The sequence below is a fragment of the Manacus candei genome, unplaced genomic scaffold, assembly GCF_025592945.1.
Source record: "Manacus candei isolate 608988 ecotype Guabito, Panama unplaced genomic scaffold, ASM2559294v1 h1tg000028l, whole genome shotgun sequence".
NCBI classification, from domain to species: Eukaryota; Metazoa; Chordata; class Aves; order Passeriformes; family Pipridae; genus Manacus; species Manacus candei.
In genome coordinates this window covers 20,268,897-20,284,225 of record NW_026138076.1, presented here as the reverse complement: position 1 = coordinate 20,284,225, position 15,329 = coordinate 20,268,897, and the positions used below count along the sequence as shown (strand labels likewise).

Below are 15,329 nucleotides of genomic sequence, written 5' to 3'. Positions count from 1 at the left end.
TATATTCAGTTTAGCACAGGCTTGTGTTTTCCCATCAGAGAAGTTTGTTTTAAAATCCACCCCGTCCTATTCCAATTTAATTTTGAGGTAATCTCTCTAGAATATGTTCCTTTCGAACATTCTGCTATTTAGGTCAAATTTAAATGAAAATGGATGTGATCCAGATCAGAGGGTGTCTGTGTTGGATCTGTTCCCTGAAAGGTGTTTTACCATTCTGGCGCTTCAAGTTACTTGTGTCATTTTAACAGAGGCACTGTTGGAAATATTTTCATCCAATGTTACAGCAGCAAGAAATGCTGCTCATGAGTTAAATGTTATTATTTTACTTCATTTTCAAGATTACAAGTGGCAGAAAAATCTCCCTCAAAAAAAACCAACAAAAAACCAACAAAAAACCCCCCAATCCAACATTAAAAGCAGAGCTGTAAGCCCAAAGAAGGCAGGAGTTTATAAACTAAAGATAAGCAGCTTAGACACTACTTTGATCTGCTGAGTTTCAGCCCGTTTTTATAAATCACTGGAAACAGGAGGTCAAGCTAGAAACTGTCAGAGCCTCATTTATGCTAAAGTCCTGGTAATGCTCTTGAGTTGTTGTTGTTGTTAGGTTTTTTTAATGGTTAATCAGCAAGTTGCCTTGATTAAAGATTTTGCTAATAAGCTCTGTATTCCATTCAGGATAAGGATATACATTTATCTGAAGCACTGAGGATTCCTCTCACACATGCTTCAGTTTTCTTTGACCATTGTGCCTTGCCCTCCACCTTGCTTAAGCTGAGGGCAAAGTGCCAGGAATTGGTCTTTTCCAGATAAACCTCAATACTGCTTTCTAGTTGAAAGTATATATAGTAGAAAACTGATTCAGAACCATTAAAACAGGTTTGCCCTGACCCTTTTTCTGAGTGCCTACTTATTACAGACACTGTACCTTTTTACCTTATTTATGTTGCAAGTGGAGGACTACCACAAGATTTTCTAGAAATGTAATCCCTTTGAAACTGAAATATTACCTGTAAAAAAACTAGAATGTATGTGCCAGATATTTAGAGGAGATAAGCTGTGATGGCTGTATTGCTGCCTCTCTGACATTATAATGCCATAATAATACCTTCTTGCTTCAAAACCCTTCTGATTTATCTTTTTACCTACCGGAGCTGCAAGAAAGCAGCTTTCATACATTTAACACTTCATTGTTGCTTAATATAGCCAGTCTATAAGACAAAATGTGGGTCTGGAGCTGCCCTCTATAAGGCGCATCACCTTTGAGGAGGACAGAATATAGTAGATAACTAAAAAAAAATGACATTTGAAAAAAATATGCAGTGTGAGTTCTATTAAATTCTCTGTACAGCTTCCTTTCTAATTTATAGAAGGTTGACAGGGCTTATATAAAAATTCTCAATGCAAGACAGGCATTTCCATCTCAGCAAGAAACACTATAAAGTTTTGTTATGGTAGAAGTACTGGCACAGTCTTAACTATAATACAAACCTTCAGTTTGCATAAACCTTCAAATTAGGAAACTGCATTGGAATAATAGAAATACGTATACATGGTTTTCTTTAGGCTTAGTTTTTGTTTGGCTACACCATAGGTAGTTTCCCATGGTCTATTTCCTCAGATACAGGGTAGATTTATTTTAGAGACTTTTGGTAGTATATCTATGCCTCCAAAATCGTAATGATATAATCCTTACCTAGTTTTGAAAGCATCTTGGTAATAGGATTTTGGGTGTTCTCCCCACAAACAAACAAAAAACGTACAAGAAAAGGATGTTATATTGTTTAACTGCATCTGTACTAGAGCCCTTTACCTAGAGGATGGTATGCTACTAAATCTGCACCCTATAAGAATAATAGTCTGGTTAAGCAAGAAGTGTGTCTTTTTAAAAAAACAGAGGGAAGGTCAGCAGCTCTCTTTTGTTCTCTGCACCGCTTACAGACACTGAAGCTTCCTAATGGTAATGTACCCATCCTGCCAGTAATTCTCATGCTTTAGGAAAAATGACCGTGCTTGTCAGTGTCTTATAACATGCTTAATGTGAAGCATTTCTTACCACGTTGCCATAGTACTTCTATAAAACTAGAAAATAAGAGTTTAAAGATGAGACTTTTCTCATGATCCTTTGCATCCTTGAGCCAATGGTTAGAAGTTAGGGCTGTGAAGTGATTACAAAGTGCTGCAAATGTAATTTGAAGCCAGGCACTGTTTTCAGATTCTGTATTCTTATAGCATAAAAACCATAACAACCTGGGTTTGGATACTGGCAAATAAAAACAGCTTGAATATTTCAGTGGCAAATAGAATACCTTAGTATTTTACGTTGGGTAAGGATTGGTCTTCTGACAAAAATTTAGAGCTTAGGCCCATTACAGGCACTTTGCTTCTCATTGCAGTGCAGTCGCAGTGTTCAAACCGCATTCTTTTCAGATGAATGAAATCAAAACCACCACTAATAAAGATGTGTCAAAAAACTGTTCGTATTCCCATACTGTTTGAACTACATCTGAGTAGCTATTTGAAATTCTACTAAGTTTGAGATATTAAGTAATCAATTTTCTTAGGACTAATCCAAAATACTGGTCTATAGCCAAATATACCTTTAAGAAAAGCCTGTAAGAAGAAGAAGAAAGCCAAGTAGCACTGCAAACATTGCTATGGGTTGCAAGTAGAAGAATAGAATTTAATACCAGGAAAAAAAATATTGACACCATATTGGAGCAATGTAAGAAATTAGGTAGATAAATGTAAATAACCTGTAATTACTAGTGATTTGGGAGAATGGCTTTAGCTTCCCAAGCCTAAAGCCATTTTCTTGAATCTGTTTGAGACTCCCAAGCATGCCAAGCCAATGATCAGTAGTGCCTACAAATTTCTGTTCCTCACAATGAAGGAGTACGCCTCTGGTTTTCAATGTAGCATCATTCTGGGCTGACAGGTAATACATTGGTTCTGATAAAGTATGATTCAATTTATGTGCCGTAGGCCCACTAGTGCTATTTGTAGAGCACAAGTATCCAAGAGAGGACTGATTTAGTAGGTCTTTAAAAAGGAACTATTGTGCAAAATCAATTACACCATAATTTTACCCTGAGTCTAGTGCTTATGATAGATGCTAAACTGACAATGTCAAAAACTGTGCCCAGAAGACAGTGGTTTGCTCATAGTCTCCTGACAGCTTCAGGGACAAACTGTAAGAATAAGTTCACTCTTGACACAGTAGGTGCTTAGATTATTTCCTCAGACAGCTGAAGACATGTCATTGTGATAGTACCTTTTATAATATGGGCATCTGTCCTACTGAAACTGCACTGGGGCTACCAACTAATTTCAGATAAACTACTGCAGCCACCAGCTGATAATGACTTCCAGTTGCTCTTGAGATTGGCTATAGTTACAGCAGTGACCTAGAAGAAATGAAAGGCTCTGTGTCTCATTACCAACCCCCTGAACTGTCAAGACCCATTATCTTATGGAGGAGTTCCTCCTTCTGCAAATAATCTTCAGGCTAGCCATCATGCAGAAGGAAAAAAAAAATCCCTCTGCTGTTTTCAGATGTCAGCAATGTCTCCAAAATAGCGTTTGTGGTTTCTCAGTATTGGTGTAAAGAGGAATTTATGTATTTCTCTTGTAAAGTTCTTTGCTAGGGTTCATGCAACTGTGACTCCTTAAAGTCCTGAGCCTGTTTCTGTAAGAGCAGTAGGCTTTGACCTTAGGTCAGCATAAGCTTGAGATTATAAATTAATAGGCCTTTATATATAGCTAAGTCAGCCAGAAGTTTTTCCAGAGTGGTAACTCTGTCCCTATTCTTAAAAGACACTCTTCTCTCCTAATAGCCAGACTCTGAAAGAAAGCACAATGCTTCACTCAAAAATTGCATCCCTGGGATATTTCTGTGAGAAGAAAAACTACCCGCTTTCTGGAAAGGCTGGAGTGTTTTTCATAGCAAACTTTTTGTGCCGAAGCTGTTTCCTTTCTTCTTGTACCAGCTATCTTATTAAAGCTTCTAGTATTCCAACTTTGGCCTCCTAATAGCTTGGCTGACCTTCACGCCCAGCTATAATGCAAGGAAAACCAGATGCCCCCTTCCTCCAGGGCCCCACATCAGGCCAAGTGGCCATGGCACAGTCACTGTGTCCTGACTTTGGGCAGTGCCACTCCATCAATCTCTTTTTAGAAGACAGGAGGACCTGGCAAGGTGCAGATGGGTGCCTGTACCACCCCATAGGGTGCTTGGGAGTTCTTGCAGGCCCACCTCCTAGTAGGGACACAATAGTCCTTGGTACACATTACAGTTACCCCCTTCTTGCAAGCTAAAGTATCCTCCCTGCTTGCTTTGTAGAATATGAGGGAAAGGCCTCTACTCATTTGATTTAGTCCTGTCAGCTGTGATGGTATCCCTCTGAATTACAGTGTTGGGTGTGGGTGTGTGGGTCTGTGTGTTCAACCACTGTTTTTGGGGAAGGGCAGATGCTAGAAGGAAAAAGTGGAGTTTGTGAAAGGCAGATCTAACACCATCACCCACAGCCAGAGAACAAGATGCTTTTGCCTTTGTTCTTTCTTGCATATATTAATTATGAAAAGAGGCATTGTACTTTACCAGAGTTTCACAACCCCCAAAATCAATCAATTTCATCTTTCCTAAATTAAAAAAAAAAAAACTTTCTTTTTCAAACTGGTTTTAAATAGCTGCTATTTCTTTTTGTCTTCATACTTTTTTTTTTTTTGGAACGTAGGCTATTTGTAGTTAAAGAGAAGTTTCCGTGATTGTTGCTCAGCACCCACAGCAGTTGTGTGAGTTTTTAATCAATTTCAATTTGACAAGTAGATCTTTTTTCCCTTTCGCAAACTAGGCAAGCAGGCACATCTTGGATTAGTATTAAAATACTAATCAGGGCATGTTTGGTGTGGAGGGGAAAAGCTTGGATGTGGTTTACCAAGAGTAATCTGAAATTTATTTCAACAGATGCAGTATAGTCCCTGGAAACTTTCAAACCATTTAATCACTCCTGCATCTGTCTCTCTCAAAACACTTGCTATATGAACTAAGTATGTTGAAACTACCCAACTCACACTACCAGCTGTTCAACTGAATAGTTTCTGCTTTAACAAAGATTCACAGTCAGGTTATGTAACATTCACTCTAGTTTATTAAGTAAAATTAATAAAACTAATCATCATAAATATGCTTTTTAAAGCAACTTAATCCATGCTTACCCTCCCAAAATCTCCATATGGAGCTAAATCAGTATTATGATTTCCATCTTATTAGGAGAGAGAGCGTATTTCAGTGGCTGGTCTTATCGAGGCCAAGTCTGCATTGCATGGGGTGAGAACTGAGAACATCATTCCTGTGTCCATCTGTCCACCACTTCAGTTAATAATTCATTTTTAACATCTTCACCAAGTTGAAGATTGTTACAGCTCCTCCTGCCCAGAAACATGCAACTGTCAAGAATAAATCTAAAAAAACCACCCAAAAACACTTCAGACATTTAAATGGGCTCCAGGCAAATACATGATGTGCAAAGATGTTAGAGACATTCTATTTTTTCATTATATTATGCAGTTTTTAGTAAAAGACCAGATGATGTCTCCTCCTTCTTTCTTGAACCCCCAGTTTTATGAAGGATGATAACCCAAGGGAAGAAAACACTCCATTGTCTACAGCTTCCTAATAATAGATGTGATTATTACACAGGGTTAGTGCACAGAGACCACAAAATCATTTCATATAGGGCTGTGTTAATCAATGTGAATACTTCCAATGCTTTGGCATTTGCTACCTAATTCTGTTTTTTTTCATTCCTCTAGGACAAAACTTTATTCCATCCGGTAAGCAGCAGCTGCATAGATTGCAACCCAGCTGAGAAGAAGATTTTCATGAACAGATGCGATCCTTTATCTGAAACTCAACAGTGGATTTTTGAACATATTAATATGACTGTTTTAGAAAAATTTAACAGCAAGGCCAGTTCCTAGAAAGAAAAAAAAAAGAGAAAAAATGAACACACCTATTTACGTACAGACTGCAGACTACGTTTTCGCCAGCATCTGGGTCAAAGGAGTCAGGAATTAAGTTTCCTAGATCCAGGAAATCTGTTCTGAGGATTAAGAAAATGCCACAGCAAGAGCCAGCAGGCTGTCCTTGTGGATGTACAGTATCTGGAGAACTTGGCCAAGAGCCTCACCGGATGCTGCTGAGAACTTCAGGCTGAAAATTCCCTTGCTGGTCAAGGGAAAAACTTTGTTTAAAAACTGTTTAAAAGTACTCCAAGTTAATAAAGTAAAACAAAACTCTAGTTTCTCAGGTCAAATCCTGCTGTAGTGAGTAGCTCAGAACAGGCGCTATAATTTGGGATGGGTATATGGTGTGCATGACAGCTACAGGAACCTGAAGAAATCCCAGGTTTTAGAACTAAACATGCTAGTGGAAGAATAATGATGTCCCAGCACTCCCTAAACAAGATATATGCTCTGTTGACATTCTCTTAATAAAAAGTTGGGTTAAGCAGGTTTAACCCTCAGAACTGCTGCAATTAATTTTAAATACCTCCCTTTTACATTCCATTCATTACCAAAATAGGAATGGTAGAAATTTTAGGGTCTAGAATTACACTGTAGTGAAGCATGGAATAAACTGTAAGGTTTTGCTCTCATATTTTCCCCTTCAGGAAAAAAAGTAAAGCAATCAAATCTCTATATATGATATATTTAGCCATTGTGATTCAAATCCCATTGTCACATAAGGTGAGAGGGTTTTTTAAGTGACAAATATAACAGCAGCAGCTGCAGCATAGTGGAAGGCTTGTGGACTAGCTATCTTTTCTAAAGGTAGAATCCTTGCCAACGTATAAATTAAATTGAAAATAGGCTGGGAAAAAAAATCGGGAGAGTAGGAAATAATTGCATACTGCATGCTGAACTAGATTAGTCAAATTAACAATGGTATGTTGCCATCACCTAAAAGTATGTTGACTCCCTGCAGTGCAACTTGAAAGATCTTGCAGTGCTCTTGACAGATAGGAATGGAGAGAAAAATTGACATGAAATCAGTTAGGTGGTTTCAAAGTTTTTGAAATCTGTGATGGAAATCATGTGAACTTTGCAGAGTTAGCAAGTGAATGGTATTGTAGATATCAGGAGGGAGGAAACTAGATGTGCAAACAAGTTAAATGTTGCAATATTTTGACACTTTAGGCACAGGCACAATTCACGGTAACACAGACTTCTGTCACCCAGATGATCATTATGGTGTCTCTCAGACTCATCAAGCCATTGGAGTGAGAGGCCTCTCAAACTTCTTTGGGAGGGTGTCTGTGGTTCTCCTCAGTTAATACTGATGTGTGGAACATGACTAATAGCTTTGAGATTGTTCAAGGTAAGAGCAAGTATAAATTTATATCAAATATGTGGCCTGCTTTTACTTGAAAGATGAATTCACAGATGAAAGCACCATAAATGCAGATAGATCACATGCTCTGTGCTGTAACTCCTTTCAGGTTCCAAATATAACATTTATAGTTAAGTTGCTTATTCTGATTGCTGAAGAGGTGGCCGACTAACCAAAATACTGATGTGCAATCTACACTGTTTTGAGGGAGTGGAGTGACTGTTTTGTTTATTTCTCTTTAAGCTGTGTTTATGCACAAGAGCATTGATTGCATCCAGAGGATGGTTCTAATACCAATAACTGTGCTATTTTATGGCAGCACCTTGTAGTTGCAGGTCATAGGAAATTTTTAGGAGGGAAATGAGATCGTGTAGCATTCAAGATGCATGCACTTGGAAAATTGTGAAATGCGTCCATGTATTTAGCAATTGCTGCAAGTTAGTGAAGAAATCTTTCAAATAATTTGAAAGAAAAATATCTACAGAGATAAATTTCTCATTTTATAATTTTAAAATAAGTGAGATTGTTCAAGTATTGTTTAAATTTGATTTGAAGATATGGTGCACTCGGGAACAGAAGCAGTAATGCTGCGGTGTGCGGATACTTCAGATTTGTTTAGCCATCAGTACACAGAACCAGTCTAGCAATGCAAACTGTCAGCCTTTCCAGGTGCAGTGCTCACAGCAGCATATATTTGCAGCTTGAACATGAAGAAAGACGGTTTGGGAAAAAGAAGAAAATGGCTGCCTCAAATGCAAATGCAGCCCTCAAGCTGCTGATTGTTACTGGCCCCAAACTGTCAAAGTCCTGGAAGCAACACTGTATGCCCAAAATAGAGAGGCAAAGGTTGGATTGCTAAACCGGAACAGATTGGTAGGGTTATATCATTCAGTGTCTGACTGCATCTCAGTGGTCTGATTTTGAGATGTCTAATGGGAACTAGACTGCTGTTGGGGCAAAGAACTTCTGTGCCTTTTACAGCCCTCGTTGAGTAATATTGCACAGTGCCTTGCACTGCCAAAGGAAACCTTCCCCTTACTTGTAGCTGATCTCTGCTTGTAAACTCTAGCAGTCCTTGTCAGAAAACATAACTAATTTTCAGGTGTTCTGGGGAAAGATAATAGTCCTTGCACAGGATTCCTGCAACAAAATTTTATTAATAATAAATGATCATCGCTACCTCTCAAATTCTGTCTTGGGTGTTCTCCGAAGGTTTCCACTGTAAGAATATTTCATTACTAATTTATCATTCTGAATTTCTTTGATTCTTTCTACAACCATATCTTTTCCACCCAGCAAACTTATGAACAACTTGGTAGGATGGACAGATGTATCTTCCTCTCTTATTTCAGCAGGAGAATTTAACTCTAATATGTGTTTCTTCAAAAGACTGAAGTTTCTTCCCAAAATTTTTTTTGAATACCAGATAGTTCTGAACATATTTTAAGTGTAGAGCACAGGCAACATTAAGTAATGTGGGCTCATCATTTCAGTGAAGTTATACTGATTTCCCCAACTAATGACTTGCTTCAGTTTTTTTCAATTCATTACTTTTTGGCTGAGAGGGCTTTAATCAACACGCCTTAAAAGAAGATCTTTGTATTGTAAGAGTTCATCAGCACCTACTCTAAATTTTTTCCAGTTAGAGTTATCTGACCTTTTTTTGTGGCCAGCAAACTACTATGATAGGATAGAGCAACTGGAAAAGCTGGAATGAACTCCAAGTGCAACTAAAACTCTAAAATCACACATTTCCCTGCATGTATTCTAGAATCTAAACTAAACAGAGGCCTTGAGGGACAGGGCTTAAAGGAGAGAGGAGGAGCTACGAAACAAAATGTTTCATGTGTGGGAGAGCAGCCTTGTTGCAGAGGCATAAGGCATCACTTTTCACTGGCCACAGTCTTATTTCAGAAAAATGAGACTGCTTTAGAACAAATGTTTCTGCAACAGTATGGATATTTTCATGATAATAATGCATTATTCTTGGGTTTCATCTGTTTATGAATAAATGGTCTGTAGCTGCTGAACTAAGTCTGCCTCACGATAAAGATAGACTAAGTTTGAAAGGAAGCTGACAACCACTTAACAACCTTTGATTACTGGCTATTTACCAGGCATCAATGTCTCCATGACCTCAGTGAAATCAGATGCCACAGAAGATCATAGAAGAATAGTATATAAATAGCTTGACCAAATTGATTAGATGGGTTGCACTTCTGCAAGAGTGGATGTTACCTTTGTTTTAAAAAACAAACTCATAATCACAATTTATTTGCATTTTTACTGATAATTTCTGCAAGGGAGTGAGTGAGAGGGACTGTTTTAACCTACCCAGATGGACTGGGGATGGAGCATTTTAGGAAGGCAGCACTGGGAGGCTTTCAGTGTGGCTGACAGCAGGGGTGCATCCATTTTCTATTTAAAGAGCATCTATAATGCTGTTAACCTAGCATTTTTTGAAAGAATGCAGGATGTACATTAAAAAAAAAAAAGATAATTATTTTATTTTTCTTTTTAATCCATCAAGGTAGTTTGGGAAATAATTTCAAAACCTTTGAAAACAGAAGAGGCTGATCAGAAGTAACTTTTATTATAGCTGGTATTAGTATTATAATGTTCATTAATTCATTTGTTTAACCCCCTTCCAAATCCATTTCATATCATGTTAGAAAGAGCACAAGAGTCCAAGAGTGCTTTTACATAATGTTTTCAGGATCTTACCCTGTCTGAAAGTTTTGAAAGGCCTTTTAAAAATTAGCAAATATAAACCAAATGGTAACAAGGAAAAACACTAGGCTATTATGTCTAGTCTACCAAAATATTTTGCTAAACTTGTGCAAAAATAATATATTTTAACTGGAAATTTTTAGATTAATAAGTAATATAGTTTAGTAAGTCTTTAGTGTGTAGTGCTTTCTATCGAAGAATTTTAATTTTAAAAATAATGAATTTGTGCGGTTAGTTGCTGACAGAGTTTTTTTAACCACATTTAATACATAAATCTGTCCTGAGGTCTCCTGTAATCTCATATTTCCTTTTCATAATTCCTAATGCACTGAATTTAAGAAAATGTGAACATAGGAAAAAAAACTCAAAAAAGTAGGAAACTTGTGTAAAAACAAATAGTGAGAATGTGTAGCTAGAGATGTTGAGAAAAATGCATCACATTTCCAAAGCTTCAGCTGCATTCAGAAAATACATGTGCTTTGTGTGGTGGCTTTCTATTCTTTCAGTGTATCATTAATATTAGTGCTACTACTCCTGAGGCAGGCCTTCTGAAAATGGTGTTGCTAGCATTTGGTACAATAGGTGGACAGCATGGTGCTAGAGGAAAAAATCTAGGAACCGCTCCTGAAAAAATTGCATTCAAACATTGCAATCTGATATGCCTTAAGATCTTAGCTGTTTTTGAGATTTCTTTTATCTTAGTATTTTTTTACAGGACCTGGTAGTGCAGTAGGTGCTTCAGTGGCCCTTATGAAAACAATGCAGACAACGGGAACAAAGAGGACACAGGTGATTACCTAAAGGTGTGGTTACTGCAGCAATGTCAAGGTTAATTATACACAAAGAGAAGTTTATTTTGTGTGGCCACTGTAGTAAATGCCCAGCTTAACAGAACAGATGAATGAGAAGGAACCTTGCAAAGTGGGCCAGCAGAAAAGCTTGTAGTCAATAGAAGATGTAGAAAAAGTCCCAATGGTCCATTTAGAGAAGCAGATGAACAGGGTGTTGAGATAGATATCATAGACAGTGTAAGGGATATGAGGGGAGCTGCAAGTGAGGCAAGTCTGGTAAGTAAGGCTACTAACTAAAAGATATTAAGACATAGGAAAGGAAAACTTGGTCCTCATTAACCTTAGCCCTCATTAACCTTGGCAGGATCCCTAACACTTTGTCAAAGTATTAGTTGATTTAATTAAGTTAATCCTTCATCTCTCCCAGTAAATGACTCAACCTGGAAGAAACCACAGTTCAAGCAAATTTCTGTTTACCAGTCTAGAGCATCTAATCGGCAAAATATGCCACTAGCAACAGTTTAGTCAAAAATCTCAACTGGCACTAGAAATAAAACAATATTATCAGACTGAAAGATCAGTAGACCTCTGGCATCCCTCTGTGAAAAAAAGATTTCACTTGCCTAAAGAACTGATTGATGGTAATGATCCTAGATTAAGAAGATCAGGAATTGTGAGCTTTCAAGGAGGTGAAAGGCCAAATGGTGAGATTAGGACTTGGCAGTTTAATTGAGAGAGGAAGGAGGAAATAGGTGGTAAAAGGGAAGAAGCAGGAATCAGGTTTAATTCTGTATATGAAGGAAGTATGACCTACAAAGGTCAGTCACTGATAATTTTGGATATTTCTTCTTAGCAGAGCTTGCATGTTTATTTCCATCACAAATATTCAGTAATTGAGAGGCAATAAAGTCCTCTTGCAAGGACTTAAATTTAGAATAGAAACTGGATAATCTGAAATGTATTGATTGTGAAATACATGATGGCAACTAGAGAAAAGCTTTGCTGGACCCCAGGTTTGTTCTGAGTTTTTCACCAAAGGTATGTGTGGACGCTCCTGAGGATACTTTGTGGGTAGTATGTAGAAGCAGAACATTACGGTCACTGTTTTACCTCAGATTAATATCTCTCTATATCTCAGGCTTTTTTGAAAGAGGAAAAGTGTTTAGCTAAATTTTTCAGGAAATGTCAACTCGGATCAGTGCAAAATAGCTCTGCCTACTCCCTGTGTGGATCAAGATAATAAGTGTTTCTCTTCAGACATCAAATACAGCTCTCAAAAAAAAAAAAAAAGAATGGTATGGCTCTGCCTTCATGGCTCCTTGCAATTCAGTTATTTTATTTATTTTTTTCCTATTTGGTGTTTCTTCCCTTCTGCTGGCTTCCCATCTGCAGGATTCTGCCAGAATGCTGTTTCTCTTTCTTCCCACCTTTCTGGTTTGTGCCAAAGGTGTTTCTGCTGTTGCAGATCCCCTCCTCAAGATAAAAGTGACTAAAACTGCTTTGATCTTGACTGGGCAGAGCCACAAGCCTTTCTACCTCAGGGTACATGGTTTACAGTGGCTTGTGCTAACAGTGGGATAGGGAGGAGAAATGCATTTGAGAAGTTCTGTCCTTATGGGCCAGTCTCACTACAGATTTCGTTCATGGAAAAGTTGTAGCTCATAGCACAGAGAGTCAAACATCCTTGAGGGAGAAAACTGCATTGGTGATCTACTTTCTCACCCATCTTCAATATTCAGAACTGCCCAGAGAAGGATGTAAGAACAGGAAGCATCTTAGTCAGTGGATATAGTTTGTACTAATGTATAGAAGCAGCCAAACTTAGTCTGGACATCAGGTTTTCATCTTTTGATTATCCATATTGAGCTAACATAGATACAAGAAACTGAGCAGAATTATATTAAATTGTGGTTTGTGAAAGCCACCAAGGGATTATAATAACTTTAACTGAAGGCATTATTGCAAATCTAAAATGGATGCATAATCTGTGATGAATGCATGATACAGGTTAACTTCTAGTCAAGCTGCAAAGAGTCAGAGGGGTTGGGTTTTTTTACAAAAACACAAAAAGAGAGAGATTATCCAACATGCAGCAGCTTTTGCTTACAGATGTACAGGGCTCCAGTTTATTCCCCAGCATGTCAGCAAAGTTAATATCTATAATGATTCCCATTATCAAAGCAACATTTGCAGGGATGGCAGTAAAACATCACCTTTTCTTTCCTACTAGACAGGAATCCTTTCACTGGTTTCCTATTTGGTTTTATGCACTTCCAGAGTCATTTATTTGTAACCAGAACATATGGATAGAAGTTGTACCGTGTCCCTTCACTAAACAAGTTCCTAGGAAATCAGAGTACCAGTGTAAAGGCTGTACAAATGCACTTTTAAAAGAATTGTCAGCCAAGGAAGGGGGATTTCATACAAAAGAAAAGTAAGTCCCCCTAAATGGACATGAGCTGGCAATGTGTGGTCACAATGTGCACTTGCAGCCCAGAAAGCCAGTTGTATCCTGGGCTGCATCAAAAGCAGCGTGGTCAGCAGGTCAAAGGAAGCGATTCTCCCCCTCTCCTCCACTCTCGTGAGACTCCATCTGGAGTGCTGCATCCAGCTCTGGGGCCCCCAGCACAGGAAGAACGTGGACCTGTTGGAGCGAATCCAGAGGAGAGCCACCAGGATGATTAGAGGGACAAAGTACTTCTCCAGTGAGGAAAGACTAACACAATTGGGTTTGTGGAGTCTGGAAAAGAGAAGGCTAAATTCTTTACTGTGATGCTGGTGAGGCACTGGAACAGGTTGTCCAAAGAAGTTGTGGATGTCCCATCCTTGGAAATGTTTAAGGCGAGGTTGGATGGAGTTCTGAGCAACCTGGTATAGTGGAAGATGTCCCTGGCCATGGCAGAGGGATTGGAACTAGGTGATCTTTAAGGTCATTTCCAACCTAAACCGTTCTGTGATTCTAAAACTTGTTTTCCTTTATTCCTGTCATATCAGCCTCCCTATTGCAGCTACTGCTCTGCATCAAAACATGTAATGTTAATCTATACCTAGAAGAGTAATGATGCTTCATCAGGGCTCTGCTGCCAGTTTTTCTTACAAATCTGCACCATAGCTGTATAAACCCATTCTTGGGGGTTGTTCTCCACAGTTGTTGTCCTGGCAAGGGGTACATTCCTTCCAACTTTGGCCTGACCTGCAGTTTTCCACCTCAAACTCTGTTGGCTGAAGTAGCTCGATATTGCCCAGCTCTCCAGGTGATGTGGTTCACAGCACATGGATCAACACTTCGCAGCAGTCCAGTATACATAAACACACACACACATGCACACACACACGCACACACGGTTTACCAAGCGTTAGGTGGCAAAATAGAAACATGTGGTCCCTTCTGAGTCTCTGAGTTGCTTCTGTTTATCAACTAGCTTTTCTGATGGTCAGAGTATTTTCCAGGCATCTTTGTGAATACCCTTTCCTGCAGGTGTCCTGCAAAACATCCATTTCTCTCACTTTTCTGAGAGTCTGGAATTAAAGCCTTCACTTGCTGTTAAACAACATTCAAGACAAAACATTCCCTGGCAATTAAACTATTATAAATTATATATAAAGGGCCAAGAAGAGCTGAAGACAACTTTGTGTAATCCCTGTCCAATATCCCATAAGGCAAGAGACCCAGTAATGATCTGGGCTGATAGGCAGCTGGTAGAGCTCAACAAGTAAAATGGAGTTGTCTAATTTTCTGTGAATCAAGATCAGATTCTTTGGTTATTGTAATTTAGGAAATATAGCTTTCTGAAAAAAATGGGGAAAATATTTTCAGGTGTGTGCATTTGAAGTATAATACAATAGACTACAATTAGTAATATATAAATTATAATAAGTAAAGGAAAATATACACTTCTGTGCTGACTGGTCTAAGATAGTTGGTTTAGATGTTATTAAACAACAGCTGTAGAAGCTTTGACCAACTTACTAATGCATAAAATAAAGTTTTCAAGACATGCTTAAAGGGTTTACAGAGAGCACATGCCTGTAAATTTCTGGACTGTAATTAAGAAGCTCAACTATGGAATAAAAATTGTACGCCTGTCCTATTTTATATTTGGATGTATTATGTTACAGAATACAAAGTAAAAGATTGCTAAAGAGCAGTTTCAAAAAGATTACCATGATGTGAATGAATAAATACCTCTCAGAAGCTACAGCATTAATTTTTCAGTTTGTGGTACATCTACTGCTGCTAAAATAACCTGCTGTGGGTGGGCGAAGAACCAGACAAGCCCAGCCAGCTGCAGGGCTGCCCAGGGCCATATGGCTGCTCATGTTCCCACAGCCCCCAGCCATGCCAGCTGTGTAATATCAACAGAAAGAGAAGCCAAAGTCCTCTTCTTTAACAAAGAGCACTGTTAGCTCTGGCAACA

The 15,329-nt window shown here is 38.4% G+C and overlaps 1 protein-coding gene across 2 annotated transcripts in view; it reads left to right on the top strand.

Annotated features, from left to right (window-relative positions):
- The window catches only part of GALNTL6 (polypeptide N-acetylgalactosaminyltransferase like 6), a 462,483-nt gene extending 447,368 nt beyond the window's left edge, over positions 1–15,115 (top strand). For both annotated transcript variants that reach the window (XM_051790183.1, XM_051790181.1), the window contains one exon: positions 5,812–15,115. In XM_051790183.1, coding sequence (XP_051646143.1) covers positions 5,812–5,979 — 168 coding nt within the window. In that variant the 3' untranslated portion in view covers positions 5,980–15,115. The remainder of the gene's footprint in view (positions 1–5,811) is intronic.
- The last annotated feature ends 214 nt before the right edge of the window (positions 15,116–15,329 follow it).